At 34.9% G+C, this 27,164-nt stretch overlaps 1 protein-coding gene across 1 annotated transcript in view; it reads left to right on the top strand.

Moving 5' to 3' along the window:
* The window catches only part of Spt6 (transcription elongation factor Spt6), a 651,062-nt gene that overhangs the window by 120,824 nt on the left and 503,074 nt on the right, over nucleotides 1–27,164 (top strand). Inside the window, exons 7-8 of the mRNA XM_090401053.1 lie at nucleotides 7,370–7,448; nucleotides 11,644–11,725. Of these exons, the coding sequence (XP_090257179.1) occupies nucleotides 7,370–7,448; nucleotides 11,644–11,725 (161 nt within the window). The remainder of the gene's footprint in view (nucleotides 1–7,369; nucleotides 7,449–11,643; nucleotides 11,726–27,164) is intronic.

Below are 27,164 nucleotides of genomic sequence, written 5' to 3'. Positions count from 1 at the left end.
GTTGTCAGGATTAGGTCTTCACTTTTAAAAAAATAGTTGAGAAATCATTGGAATATCACAAGGATTCGTATTTAAGTTTTGTAGATTTGAAAAAGGCACATGAGAAGGTGCCTAGGAAAAAAACTGTTCAAAACACTACAGTGTCATGTAGTGTAAATGAGATATCAATAAATACAGCCTATATTTGAATTGTAAATCAGCAATTAGAGTTGAAGGAGGTACAGAAAGATGGTTTGATGTTAAATCAGGTGTGCGACTAGGGTGTGCATTATCTTTACTGTTATTCATTCATGTATAACCTCATATCAGAATTAGAGATGTTAACCTCAGCCCTTTACTTTATGCAGGTTGATGTCATTTTTCTAAATAAATCCAATACAAATTGTAAGAATTTCTTGACTAAACTGAATAACTGCTGTAATAAATTTGGCATGAAATCAACAATCAAAAGATCAACATTGAAAATAGATAGACACATTGGAAATGTCAACTGCATCCTGAATGGAGAATGTATAGAACATGTAAAATATTTCAGTTATTTAGGCATGATTTTTAGTGAAGATGTCAAATTACATATGGAAATATATGGCAGAATTAGCAAAGCTGTATGGTATGGTAAGAAGTCAACTGAATAAATTTATATGGAATAACACAGAAATTAGTCAGAATACTAAATCAACTGTATTCAAGACAGTATTCAAACCAATTTTGACTTATAGATCTGAGAGCTGGGTTAGAAATAAAACACACTTGAAATAAAAACAAAATCAAAGACTGGAGACCACAGATATTAGAAAGATTAGTGGAGTGAACACATGGCATTAATGGCAATATCGTATTAAAAATGAGGATATTAGAAAAGAACTTTCCATTGTATGCTCACTTAATCAGAATTGGAGATGGGGGAGGGTGATAGATTTAGCAAAACAAGTGTTCTTTGCCAGGATGATAGGAAAAAGATCGAGAGGAAGGCCAAGTTCTAGGTGGGTTGATACAATAAGAAGTGCCTGGAAACAGAAATATAAGGGCTGATAATATTGGAATTTTGATAGATAACAGATTAATTTGCAGGAAAATTGTTGATATGAAGTATATAATGATATAACACTTTTTCACATAACACTATCACATCCTCTATATGCACCGCTGAAGGTACTTGTCAGGAATTTGTTGTGAAATCAATTTTTAAAATTTTTTTATTAAACTATTAAAAGAGAGTATCAAACCTTCTAAAATTTGCAGAAAAATAAAAGAGATTGCTAGCTTCTCCAGTGTTACAATGTGGTTTATTGTTTTCCTTGTCAACCAAACTGTGGCTCTGTTTATATTGGGTCAAGCATCAGATCTTTAAGTTCACCGTTATATGAACACATCATAATTGCCTAGCCCCCACTCCTGACACTCTCCAAGAAAAACAAAAACTAAAGAAACCAAACTAAAAATTCTCAAATCTACAACCACAGAAAAGCTGCCTATTCTATCAAACATAACCACAAATTGGGAAAGTAGGTATTCTTTAAAATGAAACTAGACTAAGAAAATCTGAATCAAAAGGAATATAAACATATTATCATACAGTTAACTTACATTGTCCCTGTAATCATCTCGGTGGTTTGGCAACTCCGCTGTGTAAAATGCATGCAGAACTCTGAATCATGTAGCCTATATAAGGTATATCACCAGACTCTTTCCACATTTCTGAAGACAGCCGTACCTAAAATGGTGTCTCATTCTGTAAAGTAACTTCAGTATTTTTTCTCCCCTCTTTAGGTTTTCTTTGTTTTTAAATAAATCTTGATTTTACTCCAATTAACACTTTAATTTTAGTTTCATGATTTCTCTATATTAGTCCCATTTTTTATTTCTTGTTTCAGCTGGGGTTTTATATAATTTCTACATTAGTTTTATTTATTTATTATTGTTTCTATATTCTGACTTCATTCACTATCTCATCTCATTGATTTTAATACATTTGGACTTGTGTTTTCTTGTTACTTTTAATTTTTAATATTTTATTCTATGGTTTTAACATAATTTTAAATCTCACATTTTTGATGACGTTCTTCAAACAGTTGATCTTAATCTTAAAGGACATGACTGCAATTTAATTTACTTCAAATGATTCCATTGAAGAAGAATCAACACTACTGATCATTTCATGATTATTCTTATTAAATAACAGAATAATGCCTTTTTTCAGTAACTTAATTTAAAGCAGTTGTAGATCCCCTCCCCCCAAGTTCATTATTATTGGGCAATTTATAGTGATAAAAGCTTGCTTATTCATTTTTATAGTTAAACTTAAGCAGCTACATGAACTACAGGTTCAGAAAATTCCTTCTGAATATTTCCTGCCATTGTTGTGTCACTCATTCTATTAATCTTTCTGAAATTCAGAATATCTTTGTGTTCAATTTTCTTATCTCTGATTACTTTTATTTATGTAACTTTTGCTTTGGTTCTAATATATTTGAATAACCTTCAGAACATTTTTCCATCATTCTCATTTATGTTCTGCATTCTTACCAGTCTTCTCATGATCATGACCTTTGTTTTGCTATTTTTACATGTTACTTTGTTAGAGTTTTTTTACTGTATTATCTCATGGCACATGCTTCCTACTTGCTAGGATCTTTTGATATTTTCTTTTCCAGAGCCATGTATTTAACTTCCTTAGATCACCATGGAGTTCTGATTCTACTGTTATTGCAGACAATTTCACCACATCATTTTTTTTTCTCCTATCATTTGCCACTGAGTCTTTGATTTGTTTCCAATAATATTTGTATATTTGTTTACAGCTTCAGCTACTTAATATTAGTAAACTAGATTCCATTTTTCTTCTTACCTGCTTGCTCACACATGGCATTATTTGCTGTGAGATTTGCAGTCTCTTGTGTGTGTGTGGTGGGGGGGGGGATAATATTTTGTAAGAAAATAGGGTGATTTGTTGCTCCATAACACAGTTTTCCAAGCTTCCACATCCCACTGCACTTGCTGTTTGCACCACTGAAGACAGCACTGCATGTTGATTCAGGTAATGTGGGACTTGCATAATATGCAAGCCCCACATTATTATGGAAACACATGTTGCGAGCCTCAGTTCTGAATGTTTTTGAGTAGATTTGTGTTCCAATCGATGCCTGATACTCTGCATTCAACATGTTGGACGATGAATGGCAGTTTTTATATATCATCCTTTGTAACACCCTACAGGCATGTTCAGTGAGTGTGGGTTGGCCGTCCGCTGCAGGTAGCACTTGCAGTTGACTTCCTGCACTTCCATCTCAGTATGGTATGGTATGACTGGTGGTTGACCTAGGATGTCAACAATTTGCCAAACAGATAAGCCTGCAACATGGCATTTCAAACTCTGTCAGTTCCCTTCTCGCAGCCATTTCACCCGGACACAGTTGCACTGACTTGGGAGCATCATATTCTTCCAAATTATACCAGCTACAAATACATGACTTGTTACATGGCATAATGTATCTTGCCCACGGGGGGGGATCTCTGTTGACCTCTTTCCAAGCAGTGTATATCTGCATAACAGTTATATGTTAACATAATTGAATAAATAATGAGGCTTATGTTTATGAGTACAGTAAAACCCAAAAGTTACGCGGCAGGTGGGACCAACAAAAAGTGTGTAAGTCGAATTCGCGTAACTCTGGGTATAATTTTGCATGTAATTTATATATACAAACAATTGGGACCAAAGGTTTACAAAAACACCTATATTTTTTAAGAAATATAATCATAATTGTAGTTTTTCGTACATAGAAAAAAGGAAGTTACTTCGATGTCGATGGTTTCATAAAATCTAATAGATTCGTCTGATGGCATAATGTCTTTTTCTTGTCATGCAAAATTTCTTCATAGCAAGCTAATGATTTTTTTATTCCTTGCCTTGTGGCTACAATTCGTTCCTCGTTAGAATCTGTGTCCTCCAAAATCTGTAAACCCTTCTTTTATGATTGTTCTTACTGTGGATTCCTGTAGATCGAATTTCTTTGCTAGCTCACAAATTTTCATTCAGCCTTCAAAATCCTTAATAATGTTGAGTTTTGTTTCCAAAGTCAATGTTTTTATTTTCTTGCTAGCTGTAGCAAGAATCGGACTTGCTTCTTTTTGGATGACATTATTATTTTTACGTGATAAAATTTTTATCAAAAACATAGCATTAACAATTGCAAGGTTGTAGACTATAAAAATCGTCTATGAATTGAGATCGCACGAAACACTTCAGTACTTGTTCACAGCATGTGCGACACTGGCGAATGCAGCCGGTGCCTGAAAGATACGCCTAGTGGTGAGGCATGAAGTGGGATGGGAATACGTACATATAAGAAACCGCGTAACTCCAGATTCGCGTAAGTTGGGGTATGACTGTATCTCATTTTAAAACTGATGTATTTCACTGTTTTTTTTTTTTTTTTTTTTTTTTTTTTTTTGTAAGTTATGAATATGCATTAAGGTAGCAAAACTACGAGAGTGGCAGAGTGAAATTGTCAGAATGCAAGCTTTGATGAATAAGTTATAAATAGTCATTACTCTCTCATTAGAGAGGTGTAACGTGCAGTGATAGTAAAGAGCTCTGGAATAGATAAGTGCTATTTTGCATAATAATTGGCAATATTACTTGAATTTTAGTATACTACTTTTTATTTCTGATAACTTAGTGTGTCTGCATTATGTTTGGCCTTAGGGAAATTGTTACTAACTTTATTAATTGAAAATTTGAATCTTGCCTTCTTTGAATGGAACATGATGGTTGTACTCTGAGGTTAACTATGCAGGTGTCGACTGGTGCAACTAGGCATTCGTCCTGAAAATCAAGTGCTGGTAATGATGTAGATTTTTCAAAAATGGTTCTTTGGCATGAGTGTAATATGTGTCCATGGCAATATGTGAGAAATGTGTTTTTGGAGAGACTGAGCAGGAGACTAGAGAAAGTATGGATTTGTTGGACTGGTGATATTTTGTTAGACTATAAGTTAACATATGTAAAACAAACTGAAGGAATGAAAGTTAGCAAGACTGAGGGAGTGAAAGCACTCATGAATGTAGAAGCAAAAGTAAGTGATAAGGGAGTAAAAGGAAGTATAAATGAGGAAAGAGAAGTAAGGGGTATCAGAACCACAGGTAGCAAAACTATGAGAGTGACAGAATGAAATTGTCAGAATGCAAGATTTGATGAAACGGTTATTCAAAATGAAAAATGAAATGAAGAATATGCAGTGTGATATTACTCATTTAGTGGAAACGAAAGTTTGCAAAAGAATAGAATGAAAGAAAAAAAGAGTAAAATAGGTGATTAGTGATTCAAAAATAGCAGTGTAGAGATTCCATTGTTAGAGGATTAGTCAGTGAGAGAGTCCATAAGATCTGCTATACAGGAGGGAGAATGAGCAAAATAATTCATGCTTTGGACATGAGGAGGAAACAAGAATTAGAATTAGTGGTGGTTGTGGGAACAAATGATTTAAGTGGATATAAAGAGAATGTAAGGACAAATATCAGGAAGTTATTGAGGAGAGTGAACGAGAACAGTATAGAGGGAAAGGTTGTCATGTGTTGCCGAGGTATCACAGTGATGAATTGAGATGGAGAGCTAGAATTATGAATGGCATGCTAGGCAGAGCTGTGTGATGAGAAGGGAGTGCAGTTTGTGGATGTATGACACGTATTTAAGGGAAGAATGGAATTATACAGCATGATGGATTGAATTGGAATGGCTTTGAAGTGAGTGATGTGGAGGAAGTGTTGCTACATGGAAGTGCAGTGTATGTGATGCAAGCAAGAGATCAGAAGTAAGAGATGAAGTGAAAGATCAGGAGAGTGGAAACTACTGTTTCCACTCTCCTGAAATAACATACAATAAAATAACAACATAACATAACATCTAACTCTCCAGAAATAACAGACAAGATATATCTGGCCTTTCTTCCCACTTCTCTACAACCAACCACATTATTGAATGGAATAAAAGTTATATGCCTTATATAGAAGAAAACTACCGTTCCAGAATCTTCAAAGAGGCAGCTACAGTCGCCTGTTCCACAAAAAACCTCAACAGGAATCAAGGTTTAATCCTACCTGATATATGGAAGACCTTAATCAGATCACTAAACACACATGAAATGAACTTCAGCGCCAACTACAAAATGTTTCTCAACAAGTAAATCATGTATCTGCAACACGTGTATTGTTTCATGCTCAGTTCAATTTTGTTATTGAATTAGAATTGTCAATTAACATCTAGCTTGTAATTTACTTTGCCTACCTTATTTGTACCCTGAAGATGCCAAAAGCAATAGCCGGTGAAACTAGTTGGTTATTAAATAGTTTATTAACACTTGACCAATACTTCTAAATAAGAGTTAGTTATTCATTAATCTCTGTGGTCAAGAATTATAATAATTCCAACAGACTTCTGAGTTGGATCGGTCACTAGCTGTCAGATAGGTATCAGAAAATTATATATGGGGGTGCAGTATCCCATAGTAGTATGCTGCAGAGGTTAGGTTTGGGACCATTGTTGTTCAGTTTGTATATTAATGATATTAGGATGTGTTTAACTGATGATATGCAGCTGTTTGCAACTGATGCAAAATTGTGGTGGAGAGTGTGCAGTGTTGAGTAAATGTTATTATGACCTTACAGGAAGAGTTGAATAGATTGCATGAATGGGCAGATAAGTGGAGACTATCAGTTCAGTGTTATAAAGCGTAAGGTTTTGAAATTTGTAAGCAATGGTGGGATGTAAAGTATATACTTGGTTCAGAAACTTTAAAGGAGGTTGAGGAGATGGGAGTTCTAGGAGTGGTGGCGAACAAGGACCTGAAATTCAGGGGCCACATTGCACAAGTTGTGAAGACATCACATCAGATAATAGCAATGATGCAGAGGACACTGACATGCAGAAATAAAGCAGTTTTGATGTCATTTTATAAGGCCTCATGGATTATTATGCACAGATTTGGTCACCAGGTTTTCATGGTTAGGTTAGGAAATTAATAATTCCATTTCATAAAGCATGAGGACCTGTCATAAACTTGCTCTTCTTCAGGTTTATAGTTTTAAGTTTTGCTGCTCATGATGCACAGTAGCTCTTTTGAATTTTCTTATTTGGATAAATTCCTTCAAATTACACTTGTTCATTCCCGTGAATTACAGTAGGTTCCCTATAATTTACCAATTGTGTATTTAGCACTAAAAAAAAATATTTTTTTTTTGTTAATTAAAAAAGTTAATGCTTATTAAAATATTTTTTTTTAAAGCTGCAATGATTTATAGAATTGCAAAAAAAAACAAAAAAACAAACATAATGTATTTTTAAAAAATCTTTATTTATTTTTATGTTTAGGAAGTTGAACCTGAAGTCACAAAACCTCCAGAAGAAGAAGATCATTTTAAAAGCCTGGAAGAATCAGAATTAGAATCTGGTATGTTTTGAAAGTGTAAATTTTAAAAAGTTCAAATGCTGAATAAATTTCAAATATATATTGATCAGAGATTTAAAATTTTATCTTGGTGGTAACTAACCCTCTCCTTTGTATGTTACTCAGTAGCCTGTCATGGCCAACTACTTCACTTTATATAAACCTTATTGTGGTCATGAGAGGACACTTAGCCCTATCTATTTCAGTCTACTCTGTCTGTCATGCATGTATATTCTCTGGCCTGTTTGTGTTGTGAAATGAAAAACCTTACTTTCCAGGAGGAAGAATCCTTTCCACCTTCATATGTGACTGGCTAACTGACTTTCTTTTGAAAATCCATTGTAAACAGATTTAAAACAGTTCTTTCAAACCATCTTTGAGAGGGCATCTTTGATGCTGATTGATCTACAGAAGCTCTCAGCAAAAACTCAATATATTTAATGTATTAATAGTAAAAGGTTCATGGAGAAAGGGCATCCACATTGTCTGTTTTCATTGATTAATTAAATATCATTTGAATTGAAATACAGCAGTGTTCCCAGTTTTGAGCATTTCTCTTTATTTACAATTACCAAAGCTAAAATTATATAACATAATTTTAATGCAATGTGATATTTCATATTAATAAACATGGTTTCGCATCTTCCCCTTAATATCTTAGGTATAATAGCCTTTTGTGGTCATTAAATCTGATTAACTGTGTTAAGGCAACTAATCTTATCTACATATTCTACTGTTTTGTTTGTCATTGCTTGTATTCTGTTTGAGGTGCAGGATGGGGGGGGAGTATTTCTATATGAGATTGGCTGTGGAGGTAGCACCATTTTCCCTCCTAGAAACTTTTCTGCAATGACCATTTAACAATATACTTGGTCTTTGATTCTAAATAATTATTGCTTATGTTGATATTGGCAACAACATTTAATGTAACGTGCATTCAAACTTAAAGTTAAATGAACCTCTGTAGCTTAGTCAGTAATGCCCTTTGGTTGGAAAGATCTGGGTTAATATTTCATTAGGATTTAAAGAACCTTTATAAGGACTTTTCAAGCACATGTTAGATTCTCATACAGAGGTGGATTTTTCATTATACATGGCGAGAGAGAGAGAGAGAATGCACACAATTTATAGACATACGAAAACACAGATTAGACTATCCTATCATCACATTAATTAGTTTCTGCAAAGCCAGGTTACTTAGTTGTGATAGGCCATAGGACCTAACATGTAAGACGAAATTACAGGTGAATAGACATTATCTACATCACAGTGACAGTGGTGTTGCATGGAAAGTTTTACTGTTATTTATTAATCAGCTGAATTTCCATCAGTGTTGCTGTTTTTTTAGTCTGGAGCCATTAATTTCTTTCCAAGTAACAAATGTTACTTGCAATGGCATGTAATTTGGTGTTGGAAAAGCTGTTTGGTCATCTTCAACTGTGTGGTTTGCATCTCAAACTTCCCCTTCACCTTTGGTTACAGTCTTGACCATAGCAGAATAAATAAGATAGTGACTATTTCACTAATCCTCAGCACTAGTTATGTCTTATGTGAGAAGGACATCATTACAAGCACTGAAGTGATATCGGTGAAGTACCAGTCACTTAGCATTTGTTTCCACTATCTTGAATTTGCTATTTTCACCAAAAAAAGTGCATTGTAATGACTAAATTATGTTCAGCCCACTACATCAATAGGAGATTTCTATTTGAGTTTGATTTTCCAATGCTTCCTTCCCATTAATTCTCTGCCAAAGTGTGTTTAGTCATGCTCAACTCTTCAGTTATCAGCATTCAGGATTGGGGTATAGGTGCTGATAACTGTAGCCTGCTGATTCTTGGTCTGCTTAAAGTTAATTATGTCCATTGATTCCACTTGGTACCTCACAAAAATTTGTTAGTTCACTTCTGATGATAGCAAAACCAATCCATGAATTATTTTTCTTTTGTTTTCCCTTTCCAAAAGAAAACATACTGTCCTCCATGCTCTCTTACCTATCCATCTCCAGGACAGTAAGCTTTGGGAAGGAAGCTGTATTAATGTTAAGTATCTTAAGTTCACTATGGACAAAACCATTCTCTCTCTCAGAGTGATCAGCAGTATGATTATCCATAAAAGTCTCAATGTTCTGGACCATCTGCCTCAAGAACCTTGATTATATAGTCAGGAGTTAGAGGCAGACTATTTTTAGAACACCTTTTGTGTTCTTCTCTGCATATGAATAGTAGAGTGAAATCCTGAAAAAGGTTTGTTCAAGAATGCAGCTACATGGGGAATTGAAATGCTTGGCTGCCTCAATCCTCAAAATCCTCGTTGAATCAAACATCCACATCTACATGCCGATTCATGACTTGGAATTTTCACTGGAAGTGAGTAGATATTGTTCAGGGATGATGTTAGTTCCTGTTTGGAAAATTTTTGTGTGACATATTTAATGTGAAAACATTGGTACACTACAACAGATACACTATCTACTAATTATTGTCCAGACATTTTAGCAATTTACAGTTGACACAAGCAGGTGAACCCCTACTATCAGGTAAGTTCATCTTTGGCTTTAATTACTTCCTGCACCCTTTGAGGGAGGCTTTGTACGAATGCATGGCATGGTGGAATTTGTCTCCATCCCTTCATCAAAGCACCACTGAGTTCAGTGACAGATCACAGATGTGCTCTGAACATCAACTGCTGCTCTAATTCATCCCATAGGTATTCGATGGAGTTAAGGTTAGGACTCTGCACATGCCAGGGTAGTCATTTAACACCCATCTCTTCATACCGTTCCATAACAGCTGCAGCTTTGTGGCATGGGGAATTGCCATCTTGATAGTAACACTGGTTTATTCAATAAAAACTTTTGGAAAAACAAAACAAAAACCCTGTTGTAGGTGCTGCCTACAACGGTGTAGGCAGCACATGATTATTCAGAATATCAAGGTACTGAGCTGCTTTCATGGAACCATGGACAACCAGTGGTCCCACTCCAAACCAGCTGAATGCACCCTGTGCTGAATGTACCACAGTGTGTTGTATCCACTGACTGTGGATACAACACACTGTGGTAACAAGCATTCACCTGGCTGCCTTCACACCCTGCCATTAGACTTGAAACAGGCGAACCTTGATTCATCGCTCCAGAGTACTGTTTTCTACTGGTCAATTGTCCAGTTCACACTCTCTTTGCACTAGGCCAGACAAGAGCTGCCTTGTTTGTTGTTGTAATGGTTGGCTTGTGAGCTGCTGCTCTTCCATGGAAACCCAGTAAATGGACTTCTTTTCATACAGTATTAGTGCTTACCATAGTGTTTCTGGTTCTCTGGAACTCACAGAAGGTCTGTGCCGATTGTAGCCAGTTTTTTGTGTGCCACCCGTTTTAACACCCTCCTGTCCCTGGCAATCATTTTCAGCAGCTGCCCTGGGTGTTTTCCTACACTAGTGATGCCAGAACATCTCCGTTTGTTGATCACACTGCCAACTGTTGATTTTAGATGCCCCAGTTGAGCGGCATCATATATGGACATACCACCAATGTGACAGCCCATGATGACACCTCTCTCGAAGTCACTGAGTTCATGTCGTGTTTCCAATACCACCTGTATTCAACTGGTACATTAAAATACTGCTTCCTACTATCTGTACACCGACTTATATGTTATTAACAAACCTGTAATGTTCCATAACTTCAAATAACAGAGATGTTCAGACAATTATTGGTAGATAGTGTATATAGTACTTGACTCAGAGATCTAATTCCAGTGGAAACCAAAACAATTAGGAATTTCCATTCTGCAAAAGCCTTCTACTATTCTGGTCATTGAAATGTAGAGTATGTGCTGTCTGATCTGATTTTGAGGTCTTTTGTATTCTTGCTTAGTCTTGGGATTCTACTCAACCTTGCTGCCTGGGTCGCACTACCAGCATACAAGACCTGACAGCATCATTCTCAGGCATCATAGGAAATGCAAGCTTCTCTACCAAACCAAGGTTTCTCTACCACACGAATTCATAGAAAAGGCATGTGTAAATATAATTCATAATATAAAAAAATTATATATAACATCAGAATAGTTTGTTTAATATGGTCATTTTGCTTTTCTTAACCCTTACAGATCTTATATGACAAGAAAATAATATGCAAATTTGAAAGCAACCCATAAAAAAAAATGAATGTTTTTCAACAATTTCATTTTCTTTATAGAAGAAGATGATTTTATAGTAGGTGATGATGGGCAGCCTATTGCTAAAGGGAAAAAAAAGCGACATGTGAGATATACAGATGCGTGAGTTAATTTTATTTTTATTTTTTATCTTCTTTTACAGTTGTTGATATGAAATTGGTTTATAATATTAATATTTTGAAATAAACCATTTTTGTTATCTCCCCAGTTGGAAGATTTTTCTTCATATTTTCATAATTGCATTTTTTAATGTCTCAAAAATTATGTAATATTTTTAATTTTAACTTATTTAAATTATTTAAATTTAAAACTCAGCAGTGGTGACTGAAATGAAGATAGGCACACTAAATGTTTGAAGTCGGTGGAAAAATAGAACTGACAGAAGAGTTAAAAGTACCACCTTATTGACAAATTCTTCTAAATAATAACTACAATATGGTATATTCAGGCAATAATGATAAGGGAAAGGAAGGAAGGAGTAGCTATAGACCATTGACACCAAATACAAATATAATCTTGAATCTTCTTAAATTTAAATATCAAGTACAGTGATGCATGCTAACATCAAAATTGGAAATTGAACAATGAGACATTTAGTGCCTGCAACCCATCAGAAGGCACTACTAAAGAAGATTTTTCCAATTCATTAGAGAAGGTAGTTAATTTAAAAGAAAAAGCTGGTCCTTGTTGGTGATCTAAACAGCAGAGGTCAAAATTAATACCAGACATACAGAAATGTATTGAGAAAAATTTGAAGAAATGCACAAAGGTAATGATGTTAAATACCTGCTGGATTTCTGTTTAGTCATCACAAACACCGTGTTCTGTGTGAAAAAGATGTGTACAAATTTACATGGAAAGAAGATATAATGAAGATTACAAGCAGGTGTGTGATACCAAAATAGCAGGGGAAAAAAATCAATAGGAAGACCAAGATCCAGGTTGATTGGTCTTTTACATCTCTTCTAACCACATCAATCAAACTGGTAGTCTTCCTCTGATAATGTTGGAGTCCTGGCAAATCTAATTTGAAAGACATTAGTAGTACAAGAAACAGTTTACATTATTACAAGTTCAGGACACGAGAGTATACAGAAGATTTGAAATAGGAAGTAGTTATTTAGTTTTGAGCAGAATAAAATTGAATATCATATTGAAAAGAAAAATGTAAGAAAGTTTTTAAAGGGATCAACATTAAGCAGCTTTTAGAAGTGAACTGTAGGTATACAAATATTGAGGAAAAATGAATGAGTTAAAAAACAATCAAATGTTGGAGACTCAGTGACAGACTGAAGAAAAGATTTATCGATTCAACTAGCAAGTCATATGGGGGAAGTGTCTACAGTGATAGAAAAATCAGAACTCCATAGTGTTCTTGAGAAGTTAAAGAAGCACTCATGGAAAAGAAGAATCATTGAAAGTTTGCAGCAGTTAAATCATTATGTGATCTGAGAGTGTACAGAGAAAAATGTGAGGAAAAATAGTATTGAGTAAAAGTAAACAAAAGTCATGGGAAGACTAGTAAAATCACAGAAGATAAATATCAGGAAGATAAAAAATGTTCTGGAGAATTTTCAAAAGCTTGGAAATGAAAGATAGATTGATATAAAAGGAATCAGATGATAAAGGCAAAATGAAAAACTGAAGATAAGATATCCTGGATGGTTTGAGTAATTGCTTCCAATGACTGTTCAATGAAATATATGAAGTGACAGAACAGTGGTAGAAAATATTCAAGAGGAATGCATCACGAATACATATTAATACTTGAGGTAGAAAAAGCCATTGAAAACTTGAAATAGGGGAATCCTGGAGTATATGATATTCAATTAGAAATGTTCAAGTGTGGATGTATGAAGGTTTTTACAGTGGTTGCACTATAATTCAGAAGGCATTGTCAGAAAGTAAAATCTAAATGATTGGAGTAGAGTTCTCATAGTGCTGTGCCCACCTTTAAAAAAAACAGAAATAAAACTGACTGTAGTAATTACAGTGGAATTTCTCTACTAAATGTTCCATGAAAGATTTCTGCAAACATGCTTGAAAAGAGACTAAAAAATGTTAAAGAGAAATTTGGAGAAGAACAAGCCAAGTTCGGGACAAAAGACAGACAAACAATTGATTAAACATGGAAATATAACAAAGATCTGTATTTAAGTTTAGATCTAGGAAAAAAACATATGATAAGGTTCCAAGAGAAAAGCTGTTGAAAACACATATATCGTAAATAGGACATTGTACCATGCAGTAAACACAGTCTGTATTTAAATTTTAAGTAAGTTGGCAGTTAGTACTTGAAGGAGTGTTATAGGAAGATGGTTTCATGAAAAATCAGATGCAAGACATGAGTGCACACTATCTCCCCTGTTGTTCATCTATATGGATTCGATTATGAAGGAAAGTAGCATTAAATCCTATATCAACATTGCATATGTTAACTATAGAATAACAATAACTTCTTTGTGATCACAATACATACTCCCAGCTTAATACTGATCATACCAAAAGTCAACTTAAAAAAACTCAAGTAATTGGTTACAATAATGTCAGTAGATCAAGAAACCATCAAAAGACTCAGAACATACCATGTAAGACCCACCCACCCCCCTTACCAGAATATATGGCTTATCAAAATTACATAAAAGTAACTGTCCACTTAGAATTATTGTGGATTCTGTTGACAGTTTTATGTAAAAAATATCAAGATATTTCTGTCTAACCTCCATTCCCTCATTTGCCAGCTTGCTTGATTAAAAAAAAAAAAAAAAAAAATCCATAAAATTTTTTACAAGAATAAAAGACATTAAACTAGCAGATTCCATATGTTGGTAAGCTTTGAGATTGTCTCTCAAAGCTTACCAACACAGAATTTCTAGCTCTAAATTTTCCATGAGACATAGTGGACTTATTCAAATATACAGTGACATCTGGTTACTTCACATGGAAAGATAAAATATATAAACAGAAGAAAGGAACTGCAATGGGCTCACCCTCATCACCTGGCCTAGCCAACTTTTATCTTGAACACCTGTAAGAAAGAATTTTCTCTTGACCCAAAACCAACAATTCGGCTGCAGTACATTTATGACAACTTTGCAGTTTGGTGTTGATCAAAACCATAACTCCACTAATTTTTACAAAAAATCAACAACCTACATCCTTGTATTAAGTTCATGCAAGAAGAATAATCATCAAAAGGCATTGCCTTTCTAGATGTGAACATCCAGCATAAACAAGATGGATCCATTTCCATTTCTGCCTACCAAAAACCAACTTTTTCAGGTCATTATATCCACACATCGGCCTAACCATCAAAATCAACAACCTATATCCTTGTATTAAGTTCACACTAGAAAAATAATCATCGAAAGGCATTGTCTTTCCAGATGTGCACATCCAGCATAAGCAACATCATGTTGGAGGCTTAATGGATTGTATACAGCACTCAAAAAGGATGAAAAACAGAAGCCTGTACACACAGCATAAGCAAGATGGATCCATTTCCATTTCTGCCTACCAAAAACCAACTTTTTCAGGTCATTATATCCACACATCAGTCCACCATCCATCTCAAAAAATATTATTATTATTATTATCTGAGACCTCCAGGGAGTCAAGGACTCATCAAGGGAGGCTGTAAATTACCCAACCCATCTATCATACCTACCCTTGAATTCATTCACACTAGATGCACCCACTACCTGTAAAGGCAAATTATTCCACTCACTGCTCTCTGGGAGAAAAATCTAGCCCTTATCCCTTTCTTGCCTGCAAATAAATTTAACTTCCATGGATGCCCCCGTGTTCTCTCCCCACTTTCCATATAACGAAAAATTTCATCAGTTGAAATGCTATAACACCGATTCAAAAGTTTATAGACCTCTATCATATCACCCCTCTTTCTCCTGTTAACCAGAGTCTGCAATCCAGGTACTCACAATCTGTCCTCATAATCTAAATCCCACAATCCGGATATAATCTTTGTAACTCTTCTTTGCACCCTTTCCACAGCTTCTTTATCCCATTGGAACCCGGGAGACCAAATCTGCTCACAGTAATCTGACTGTGGTCTTATCAAAGCCTTATAAAGAGGGAAAATTACTTCCTTATCCTTACATGTCAAGGTTTGCTTCAACATAGCAATTATCCTCTGAGTTGTATTTGCAACTTTTGCTATGTGACCTTTGAACTCTAAATTCTTATCTACCAATACACCAAGATCCCTTGCCTCTTCAGTTTCCTGTAGCATAACCCCCGCTAATATAATATGCTGTTGGAACTCTAATCACGCCAAAGTGCATAACTTTACACTTACTAACATTAAACTGACAGCCATTTTCTTTTGCCCAGATTTGCAGTCTATTCAGATCATTTTGTAATTGCTGAATATCAGTAGCATCCCTGATTGCCCTGCCTATCTTTGCATCATCAGCAAACAATTGCAAATCTGATGATAGACCCTGCTTGATGTCATTAATGTGTAGATTGAACAATAATGGCCCAAGGACTGGACCCTGAGGTACACCACTGGTTACCTTAAATCTGGCAGATTCACACCCACTGTATACCACTTTTTGATATCTGTCTGTCAACCATCCCCTGATCCAAATCAATAGATGATGTTCCAATCCCATATTATCCAGTTTACACAACAGCCTATCGTGTGGTATCCTATCAAATACCTTAGAAAAATCCAACATTATCATAGTGTATCCATTCCCTTTATCCAACTCGGCTGTAACATTGTTATAAAATATGAGCAAATTGCTAAAACATGACCTTCCTTTAGTAAACCCATGCTGTTTCCTGCAGAGTATAGATATCTATTTATTCTATATATTTCTAGTCTATCTATTTCTGTATGCGAATTCTTACCAACTTCTCTAAAATCTTCACTACCACACCAGAGATACTAATAGGTTGGTAGTCACATCCGTTTTTGCACCACCCTTGTGCAGTGGAACTATCATATACATTCCTTCCATTCCTGTGGTATCATTCCGGAGCTGAGACTCAAGTTATACAAATGTGTGAAAGGCCTGGCCAATTCAGCTAAACATTCCTTTAACAAATGAGCAGATATTCCATCTGTCCCTATTGACAAATTCTTATCCAGATTATGCAAGAGCTCTTCAACCTCATTTTCATGAACCTCTAACTCTTCATCCAAAATTGCAGTAGCGCCATGCTACATACACCTGGTTGATATATCTTAGCAAAGTGAGCACTCATTAACTGAACAATCTCCTTAGCTTCCGACACCTGTGTACCATCTGCATTCAATAAAGTTATTCTTCCACATTCATTCTTTCTTTTGCTTGTGACATAACGATAAAATTCTTTTGGATTGCCTTTAGCTTGCGTGGCCAATTTCTTTTCATACTCCGTTTTAGCTTTTCTCACAATACTTGTTATTTTTCTGGCCTCAGCTTTATATATCTCATAACTCCTCTTATTCTCACGATATTCTTTCCGCATCATCATCTTGTGGATCTCTTGCTTAATAAGGCTGCACATCCATTTCACTCCCAACCTATTTATTCTTCGAACACTAGGGATGCATTCAGATACCGCCTCATTCAAGTACTTTTTCAAACATTCCCATGCATTGCTGACATTTCTTCCATTCAGTAACTGATACCATGGGACCAAAGATATTGTTCTTCTAAGTTGACCATAATTTCCAGCTTTATAATTCAGCATGTAGCCTGATTTAATCGGAGCTTCACAAGTAGATACTTCCCAAGAAAGAACAGCATGATCATTGTCACCAATTGGTGGTAAAATAGTCATATTCTTGACAGAGATCCTTTCTGATGCTATGAGCAAATCCAACACTCTTTGACCTCGAGTTCCTTCTTTCACATGCTGCTTGAGAAAGTTATCTCGCAACAATTCAGTAAATTCCTGTTCTTTCTGATCATGAGATTTCTCTTCTACCGAATCAATGTTTGGAAAATTAAAGTTGCCCATAATGATCATTTGCTTGGTACCTATAAGACTAAATTGGTCATGCATTTCTTCTTCCCCTACAACTGAGCTGCCAGGTCTGTAGCAACACCATATATTTCATTCTGTTAACCTCCACTTCACACCAAATAAACTCAAACTCATCACTACATGGGACATTGTTACCATCATTGTTTTCTTGTATTTCTACCCTAACTGGACTTAAGTCATCTGATATCATTAGTAGCACTCCTCCTCCTCTCCTATCTCTTCTGTCATTCCTAAAAATAGTATATCCGTTACACTCGATCCCACTTACCATATCTGATTCTGATAGCCAGGTTTCACTAATGCCAACAATCTTAGGCCACATCATATTCAATAAAGCAACAAACTCAACCCCTTTGTTTCTAATGCTCCTAGCATTTGTGTATACACATAATAAACAACCTAGCCTATGATATGCAATGTATTTGGTCTTGTTTTCTAGAATTTTCTCTTTTCCCTCCCCAGACATATTTAAAAGTTCCGAACTCAAAGCATATTTTTCCACTCTTTTGCCACATGCATAACCATATTCATCATCATCATCAAATTCCTGACATTTACCCTCAAGGGGTGTACAGGATATGATACTACTACATGAAAAATTTACATCATTACTAACTTCATATCTAAATTTTCTGCCAAATCAATCTGTTACCTGTCAAAGCTACAACATTGTCAGATCTTATATTTATATATTTATCTTCTAAGGCACTTTTTACCGTATCCATCCACCTATATCTTGGTCTTCCTCTGGGTCTTTTTCCTGCCAACCGGGCAGAGAAAACTTGTTTGGCTAATCTTTAATCTTTCCATTCTGTTTAAGTGATCATACCACCTTAGATTAGCTCTGCTAATGCATTCCTTGATGCTGACAATGTCAAGTTCTTTCCTAATATCCTTATTTTTAATATGATATTGCCATTGATGCCATCTGTTCACGCACCTAATCTTTCTCAGAACTCTCATATCTGCGGTCTCCAGTCTTTGGTCAAGTGTTTTACTTCTGCCCCCAGCTCTCAGATCCATAAGTTAAAATTGGTTTGAACACTGTCTTGTCATCATCATCATACGTATCAAGGATTTAGGCCTAGCATTGCCTTAGAAGTCATCGTTTAAGAGGACGTCCTGGTTTTCTTTTTCCTAATGGCTTGTACTTTAAAGGCTTGTTTTGGTAATCTTTCTGTTTTCATTCTTTGAACGTGTTCCATCCATTTATGTTTATATTTTTTAATTTTTTCTATTACTGGTTCTTGGTTTAATTCTTTCATAATATCTTCGTTTCTTTTGTGATCAAACAGGGTATACTTTGCAGTTTTTCTCATAAACTTCATTTCTGCTGTTGTTAATCTTTGTTTGTCTTTTTGTTTTATTGTCCAGATTTCGCTTCCATACATTAAGACTAGTAGGGCTAATGTATTGTATACTTTTATCGTGGTTTGTTTTTGAACTAGGTTTGATTTAAATATAGAGTTAATTACACCTGTTATTTTTAAATATTTTGCAATTTTTACGTTTATATCTTTTTTCATTTTCATAAGTGATCATACATCCTACGTAGTTAAATGAATTCACCTGTTCTAAGATCTTGTTATCTATTACTATTTTAGTTCTCCCTTTAAAGGCCATAGTTTTTGATTTTTCTGTTGATATTATCATACCATAATCTTTGGATATCTCATTTAGAATTAAAATAGTTTTCTGTAAGTTATCTTCAGAATTTGTAATTATTATTTGGTTGTCTGCAAAGAGGAGAGTGTTTAAGTTAACTGTAGGTGAAAGTTTAATTCCTTGATGTAAATTTTTACTCCATTTTATTATTATTTTATTTAAGTAGATATTAAAAAGAGTTGCTGAGAGGGGACATTCCTGTCAGACCCCTTGGTTTATCTCTCTTGTATGTGATAGCTCGTGATTTAATCTTATTTGTATTTGATTATTTTCATATATACTTGTGATAGCTTTTAGGATATTATTTGGTATTTGTCTTTCTTTTAATATGTTAAATAATATGTTTCTTTTAACTTTGTCAAATTCTTTTTCAAAGTCAATAAATGCAATATGTGTTTCTAAATTATATTCTCTTCTTTTCTCTATTATTAATTTTAGGCAAAAGGCTGGGTCTATACATGATCGTCCTTTTCTAAATCCATTCTGTACTTCTAGAATAAAGTTTTTGGAATATTTCATTAGTTTGTTATTTAAGATTCTACTATATATTTTGTAAAAGGAATTTAGTATACTGATACCTCTATAGTTTTTAGGGTCATCTCTATTACCTTTCTTAAAGATAGAAATCACAATTGCTTTTTTCCATTCTATTAGTGGGATACCAGTTGAGTAAATTTTATTTAAAAATAATAAGAGTCTTCCTTTGAATCTTGTTCCTGCGTATTTATATAGTTCTGAACCTAGCTTATCTTCTCCAGGTGATTTTCCTTTTCTTGTTTCTCATCATCATCAAATTCCTGCCATGTACCCTCAAGCTGTGTACAGGATATGATAGTACTACATGAAAAAAATTACATCATTATTAATTTCCTATCTACAATTTTCCTCCAAATCAGTCTTTTACTTGTCAAGACTCCAACATTATCAGATCTTATATTTCTATCGTCTAAAGCACTTTGTACTGTATCAATCCACCTACAACAGCTATTCAATTTAGTCAGAGAATCTTGCAGAGTTGTAGCGGATTTATTTAGAAGTATAACATCATCCGCATAAAGCAAAGAGCTGACATTAACATCTCCAATTTTGATATCAGGTTTAATACCACTTTCCTTCATAATGTGATCCATATAGATAATGAATAACAGAGGGGATAATGTACATCCCTGTCTCACACCAGATCTAACATTAAACCATCTTCCTGTACTTCCTTCAATTCTAACTGCTGACTTACAACTTAAATAAAGACTAAGTATTGCTTGATATAATGCCCCATTGACACCATATAACTGCAGCGTATTGAATAGCTTCTCTCTTGGCACCTTGTCATATGCCTTTTCCAAATCGACAAAACTTAAATACAGATCTTTGTTATATTCCCATGCTTTCTCGACTATTTGTCGTAAAGTGAAGATCTGATCCTGACAGCCTCTATTTGGCCTGAATCCAGCTTGTTCTTCACCAAGCTTTTCTTCCACAATTCTTCTCAACCGTTTCTCAAGTATACTTGCATAGATCTTGCCAGGAACACTCAGTAGGGAAATACCTCTGTAATTCTCACATTCAGTTTTATTTCCCTTTTTATATATGGGTATTATGAGAGCTCTACTCCAATCATCGGGAAATCGTCCCTCTGTCCAGGCTTTCTGAACTATGCAGTGCAGCCACTGTAACACTCTTATACCACCATACTTAAGCATTTCTGGTCGAATATCATCTACTCCTGCTGCCTTTCCACATTTCAAGCCTTTGATGGCTTTTTCTACTTCAAGTGTGGATATGTATTCCTGACTGCATGCCTGGTCAGTGTTTTTTACCACTGTGCTGTCATCACTGCTTGTTTCATTTAGCAGTTTTTCAAAGTAATTACTCCATACTTCAATGATATCTTTTCCTCCAGTAATCAGGTCACCTATATCATCTCTAATTCCTTTTACAGCACTCTTTCCTCCATTCTTAAGCTTCTTCAACAACCTCCAGAATATTTTGCCACCTTCTTGATATTTATTTTCTATATTCTTGCCAAAGTCCTCCCATGACTTTTGTTTAGCTAGTTTTACACAGTGTTTAGCATTCTTACATTTGTCTCTATATTCTCTAAGAGCACAAGCTGACTTATTTGACAGGAACTTTTGATATGCTTTCCTCTTTTCCTTCACTGCCTCTTTAACTTCCTGTGTCCACCAGGGAGTTCTGATTTTTTTATCCTTACAGACAACCTCACCACATGCCTCTCTGGCAGAATCAATCAATGTTTTCTTCAGAGTTTGCCACTGAATCTCCAAGGTTTGATTCCTGTTCTCAAACTCTTTCATTTTTTCTTCAATAATCTTTGTGTATTTTAGTCTACAGTTCACATCTGAGAGCTGCTCAACTTTTATTCGCTTTAAAACTTTCTTACATGTTATTCTTTTCAATATGAAATTCAATTTTATCCTGCTCAAGACTAAATAGTGATCACTTCCAATTTCAAATCCTCTGTACACTCTGGTGGTGTCCTGCACCAGAGAGAAAACATCACTATCAACAATAACATAGTCAATGAGACTTTTCTTATTCCTTGCCTCTTCTCTCCATGTGAATTTGTGCACATTTTTATGTTGGAACATGGTGTTAGTAATAACCAGTCCATGTCCTGAGCAGAAATCCAACAGATATTTGCCATTATTATTAGCTTTGCTCTTTTCTCCAAATTTTCACAAAATATTTTTGTATGTCTCACAATCATTTCCTACTCTGCTATTTAGATCCCCAATAAGGACCAACTTTTCATTTTTCATTGTGTCTGTTGCTTTTTCTAAAGCCTCAAAAAACTCCTCCACTTCTACCTTAGTAGAACCTTCTGTGGGACCATAGGCACAAATAAGTCTCATTGTCCAATTCCCCATTCTCATATTTGCCCACATTACTTTACTTGAGACTGACTGCCATTCAAGAAGATTAGCCTCGTATTTTGTGTTGAATACTATGGCTACTCCTTCTTTTCCTTGATTGTCATTGCCTGAATATAACATTTTGTATTTATTGCTCAGAAAAATCTCACCAATTTTGGTCTTTTTTGTTTCAGATTGACATAAGTACCAGATTGACATAATAGAGGTCACCCCTATTATGTCAATCTGGTACTTATCTAATTCCTCAGCTAGCTCCATTTCTTTGCCATTCAGGCTTCTTACGTTGATAGTACCGATCTTTAACTCTGGTGATGTTTAGTTGGGGTTTGTTTTCAGATTTGTTCCAGTAGCTGACTTTTCGCTGTTCACCCTGGTTCCCTGGCGAAAACAACGGGGGCCTTGTTTAACCGGGCGACGCCCCAGCCGGCATGAAATTCTGTCATGTTGTACCATCATTTTTTATTTTGGTTTAACCAATAAGAATACAATTTGGTCAGCTAAATCCCAAATTGCCAGCCAATCCTCGTTCGTTCAGTATCCAAGTAGATACCCAACAGGGTGCACCACGAGAAGGTGAGGATTGGACATTAGGTCAGAAGCCCTGGTCGGTTCTCCACATTCCGTTAAAGGCTATGTGGAAGTCTCCTCTCAGTTATACAGCTTTGACCCTTAAGCACCCTCAGGCTGATTTCTAATTCTTCTTCAGTTATTTCCTTTTCATTTTCGTTAATTGTTTGCCAGTTGTCTTTTTTAAAAGATTTGTCTGTCCACAGTTCTGTGTAGTAATTTAGAAATTCTTCTAATTTCAATTCAGTGTTTAATATTATGTTTTCTTTGGTATCTGCATTTAGGTGTTTCAAAGTCTTATATACATTGGGTCTTATTTTATATAAATCATGTTCTAAATTAGAAACAAATTTATTCCATGATTCTCTGTCTTTTTCTGACTTCTCTTTTAGCTGTGGCTCTTATTCTTTTATATTCTATTTCATCTTCTAATCTTTTACTGCTTAACCATTTGTGATAGGCTTCTTTTTTCTTTTTGATTATTTCTTTGATTGTATCATCCCAGATCTTCAGTTTTTTCCTTTTATTGAATTTTTTGGTCTTTCCTAAGCTTTCATTTGCTTCTGCATTTAGTATCGTTTTTATATTAAGCCATTCTATTTCTATTTCTTCATTTTGTTTTATTTTATCTAGATATTGGTTAATTCTTTGTTCATATAGCCATTGTACATTTGTGTCATTCAATAGTCTAGTTATATAAACAAATGTTTCAATTTTTCTTTCTGTTCTTGTTACTTGTAGCCATTTAGGTGGTAATCTTAATTTTATTTTAACGAGGAAGTGGTCACTGCTTATTTCATATTCTCTGTGAACTCTAAGATCTAGTGAAAATTTTAATGTCTTTTCATTTAATATGAAGTAATCTAATATTGATTTCCATCCTCTTGCTGCCCAAGTATATTTATGTATGTCTTTATGTTTATAGAAGGAATTCATTATTTTTAGGTTATTATAAACTACAAAGTCAATCAATTTTTTACCATTTCTGTTTAGAGTGTGTTCTCCATGTATTCCTATATTATTATTAATTTTCGTGTTTCCAATTCTTGCATTTAAGTCTCCTGCTAAAATTATGTAATCATTTTTATTTATTTTATTATATATGTGTTGTAGCTGATTATAAAAATCAATATTATCATGTTCTCTTCCTTCTTCAATGGCATATAAACCAATTATTGTTAAATAGCCTCTATCGTTTTTATTCTAGCTTCTATTATTCTTTCATTCCATAATTTATAATGTTTTAACTGTTTTGAAAGGGAGTTATGAGTCCAAATCATGACTCCTGCTTGTGCTCTTTGGTCTCTGTCAACTCCACTGTATATCATATTAAAATTTTCAGTTCTCATAGTTCCTTTTAAAACAGTTAAAACATTATAAATTATGGAATGAAAGAATAATAGAAGCTAGAATAAAAATAGATAGAGGCTATTGAACAATAATTAGTGATTACTGCTATTTTAAAATTTCTTTCATTTAATAACTGGTTTAATTCTATTTCTTTATATGCTATTCCTCTTACGTTCCAGTCTGCTATGTGCATTATATTTTGTCATTTCCATTTTCGTTTTACCTTTTCCATTCCAGGGTCGTTTCCCATAGATTCAATCCGATTATCTTTTTCTGTCAGCTTACAAGTAGGATTATGTTCTCCATGTCAGGGGACTAGCCTGACGATGGAATAGTTCACTGGTAGGGCTGCTACGTTAAGGCTTCTGAACTAGCCTTCTTCCGAATTTAATCTCATAGGAGGAATAGGGTATATTGAAAGGGAAAGAGTAGATTATAGAAGAAATATAGAAAGTTTATAGAGAGGGAATAGTTGTAATGCCAGAAATGAAAAGACCCCATGGCCCTCGAGTACTCTAATAGCATAAGGGTCATAAAATAAGAAGAGTTGGCTGATAAGGCCTTATAGGAAAGATTAAAGTAAGTGGATCTTCCTCAAAGTAGAAGGAGAGGATAGATCCAGCTAGGGGTCCATGGGAGTGCTGCTTCCCTTACAATCAAGATGATTGCCCCTTATGGCCCTGTTGGTCCACGAGTCCTTATTCAGTATAATCGGACCACCCCACCATATATATATATATGGTGGGGTGTGTGTGTGTACATATGCACGCGCATACACACACACATGGTGGGCTTCCCTATCTGGGGACACACTCTCTAGGGGTTACAGGGTCCCCTGAGAGACACTGTCTTGTATTGAGCTAATTTAGTGTTGACTTCCCAACTTACCAGCTTTGTTGAATCTGTTATCTATTTCTATATATATTTTACCATCTTCACTAAAAATCATGCCTAAGTAGCTGAAATGTTTTACTTGTTCTATAGGTTCTCCATTCTCAGTGCTTCTGCCTATTTTCATTATCTTTGTCTTGTTATTGTTGACCTTCATACCATATCCATTACAACAGTTATTCAAGTTAGTCAGGGAATCTTGCAGACTTGTAGCAGATTTATTTAGAAGTATAACATCATCTGCATAAAGCAAGGAGCTGACGTTAACATCTCCAATTTTGATATCAGATTTAATACCACTTTCCTTCATAATGTAATCCATATAGATAATGAATAACAGAGGGGATAATGTACATCCTTGTCTCACACCAGATTTAACATTAAACCATCTCCCTGTACTTCCTTCAATTCTAACTGCTGACTTACAACTCAAATAAAGACTTGCTTGATACAAATCAAATAAGTATTGCTTGATATAATGATCCAGTTACACCATACAATTGTAGCATTTTGAATGTCTTCTCTCTCTCTCTCTCTATTGGCACCTTGTCATATGCTTTTTCCAGATCTACAAAACTTAAATACAGATCTTTGTTATATTCCCATGACTTTTCAACTATTTGTCGTAAAGTGAATATCTGATCCTCACAGCCTCTATTTGGCCTAAATCCAGCTTGTTCCTCACCAAGCTTCTCTTCCACAATCCTTCTCAACCGTTTCTCAAGTATACTGGCATAAATCTTACCAGGAACACTCAGTAGAGAAATATCTCTGTAATTCTCACAATCAGTTTTATATCCCTTTTTATTTATGGGTACTATGAGAGTTCTACTTCAATCATCTGGAATTCTTCCAGGCCCTCTGAACTATGCAATGTAGCCACAGTAAAACTTTTATATCTTCATACTTGAGCATTTCTGGTCTAATATCATGTTCTAATATCTAATAACCATGTTCAAAGGCATTTATATCTTTATCACATATGTATACCTAGCTGAACTTTCACACACATTTTCCCCATTCCTCTCTTGATGATTTACTTTCCCTGACTCTCTGCATTAAGTCTCATAACAAGAAGTAATTTCTCCAGGCTTCTGATGCCAAATGAATTCAAGTGCAGGCAATCATTCTTATACAAATCTTTTCTGCCATCAAACACACCCCACATGTCTAAAAACTCATATCCATATCTTCTACATAGCCTGTGCTTGAAATCATTTGCTATCATTGCCCTCCTTCTTAACTCAGTACTATCATATCTAGGTAGTAATCCTACAATTTTTACTCTTTCACATTTCTTTCTCGCTTCTCCCAACAGACCTTTCATATCTTCTCTCATACTGTGTTTGTCACCACTTAAATTATTTGTACCTACCAGCACTACTATTTCTTTTACATTTCTTTTTTGTTTTCAATTACTTTTGTCATATTTTTAACTTTCGCTTTCGCAAGTTTTAAAATTGAGTCACCATACCATATTACCTCCTTTTTCTTAGATATTAACTGACTTACCTTGTTGTTATTAATGTTTTGATTATCAAGTTCAGTATTTTCCTGCCTGTTGTTGTTCTTATCCTTTGTCTTATCCTGTTTAAGTTTAAACAAACGTTTTTCCACCTTTTCCAATTCCCTGGTCGATTTAATAATTTCTTTTAACTGAGCTATTTTTAATGTCAGCATATCCTCAGATAAATTATTATCATCACTGCAGCAGTGTGTTTGTTCAGGACAAATGTTCTCCTCAGTAGCAACGTTTACTTTAGTTAAATTTGGGTGCATGAAACTGCCCCAAATATGGGAGACTTTCATTATGAGAACTTCAGCCCAACTGCCAAGACTACCAAATTAGCCCGCAAGAGGGCACCATTAGGACTTTAGGAACAAAAGTAGTTTCTTACTTTCTTCCTCATTTGCTTTGTTGTGACGGGTTTTTGGTGCCATTTTCAAGAGTAGTAAAAACTAACAATATCTCTGAAATTATGTTATAAAACACTTTAGTACAATCTGTCTATCCCAATGGCTTTAACAGGCCTTTAAGGCCCACAACCTTCCAAGCATGCTTGGATTTCGTAACCGAAATACGAGGATAGAATGGTCATTCCTATGCCTCAAGGTATTCTTGGCTGTATCCCTGTGTGTTCATGGGGCTGGCTTGCCTGCTTGCAGGATGAAAA

The sequence above is a fragment of the Typopeltis vanoorti genome, chromosome 11 (genome assembly GCF_054136105.1).
Source record: "Typopeltis vanoorti isolate ZY-2024b chromosome 11, IOZ_Tvanoo_1.0, whole genome shotgun sequence".
NCBI classification, from domain to species: domain Eukaryota; kingdom Metazoa; phylum Arthropoda; class Arachnida; order Uropygi; family Thelyphonidae; genus Typopeltis; species Typopeltis vanoorti.
This window is presented reverse-complemented; position numbering and strand designations above follow the sequence as displayed.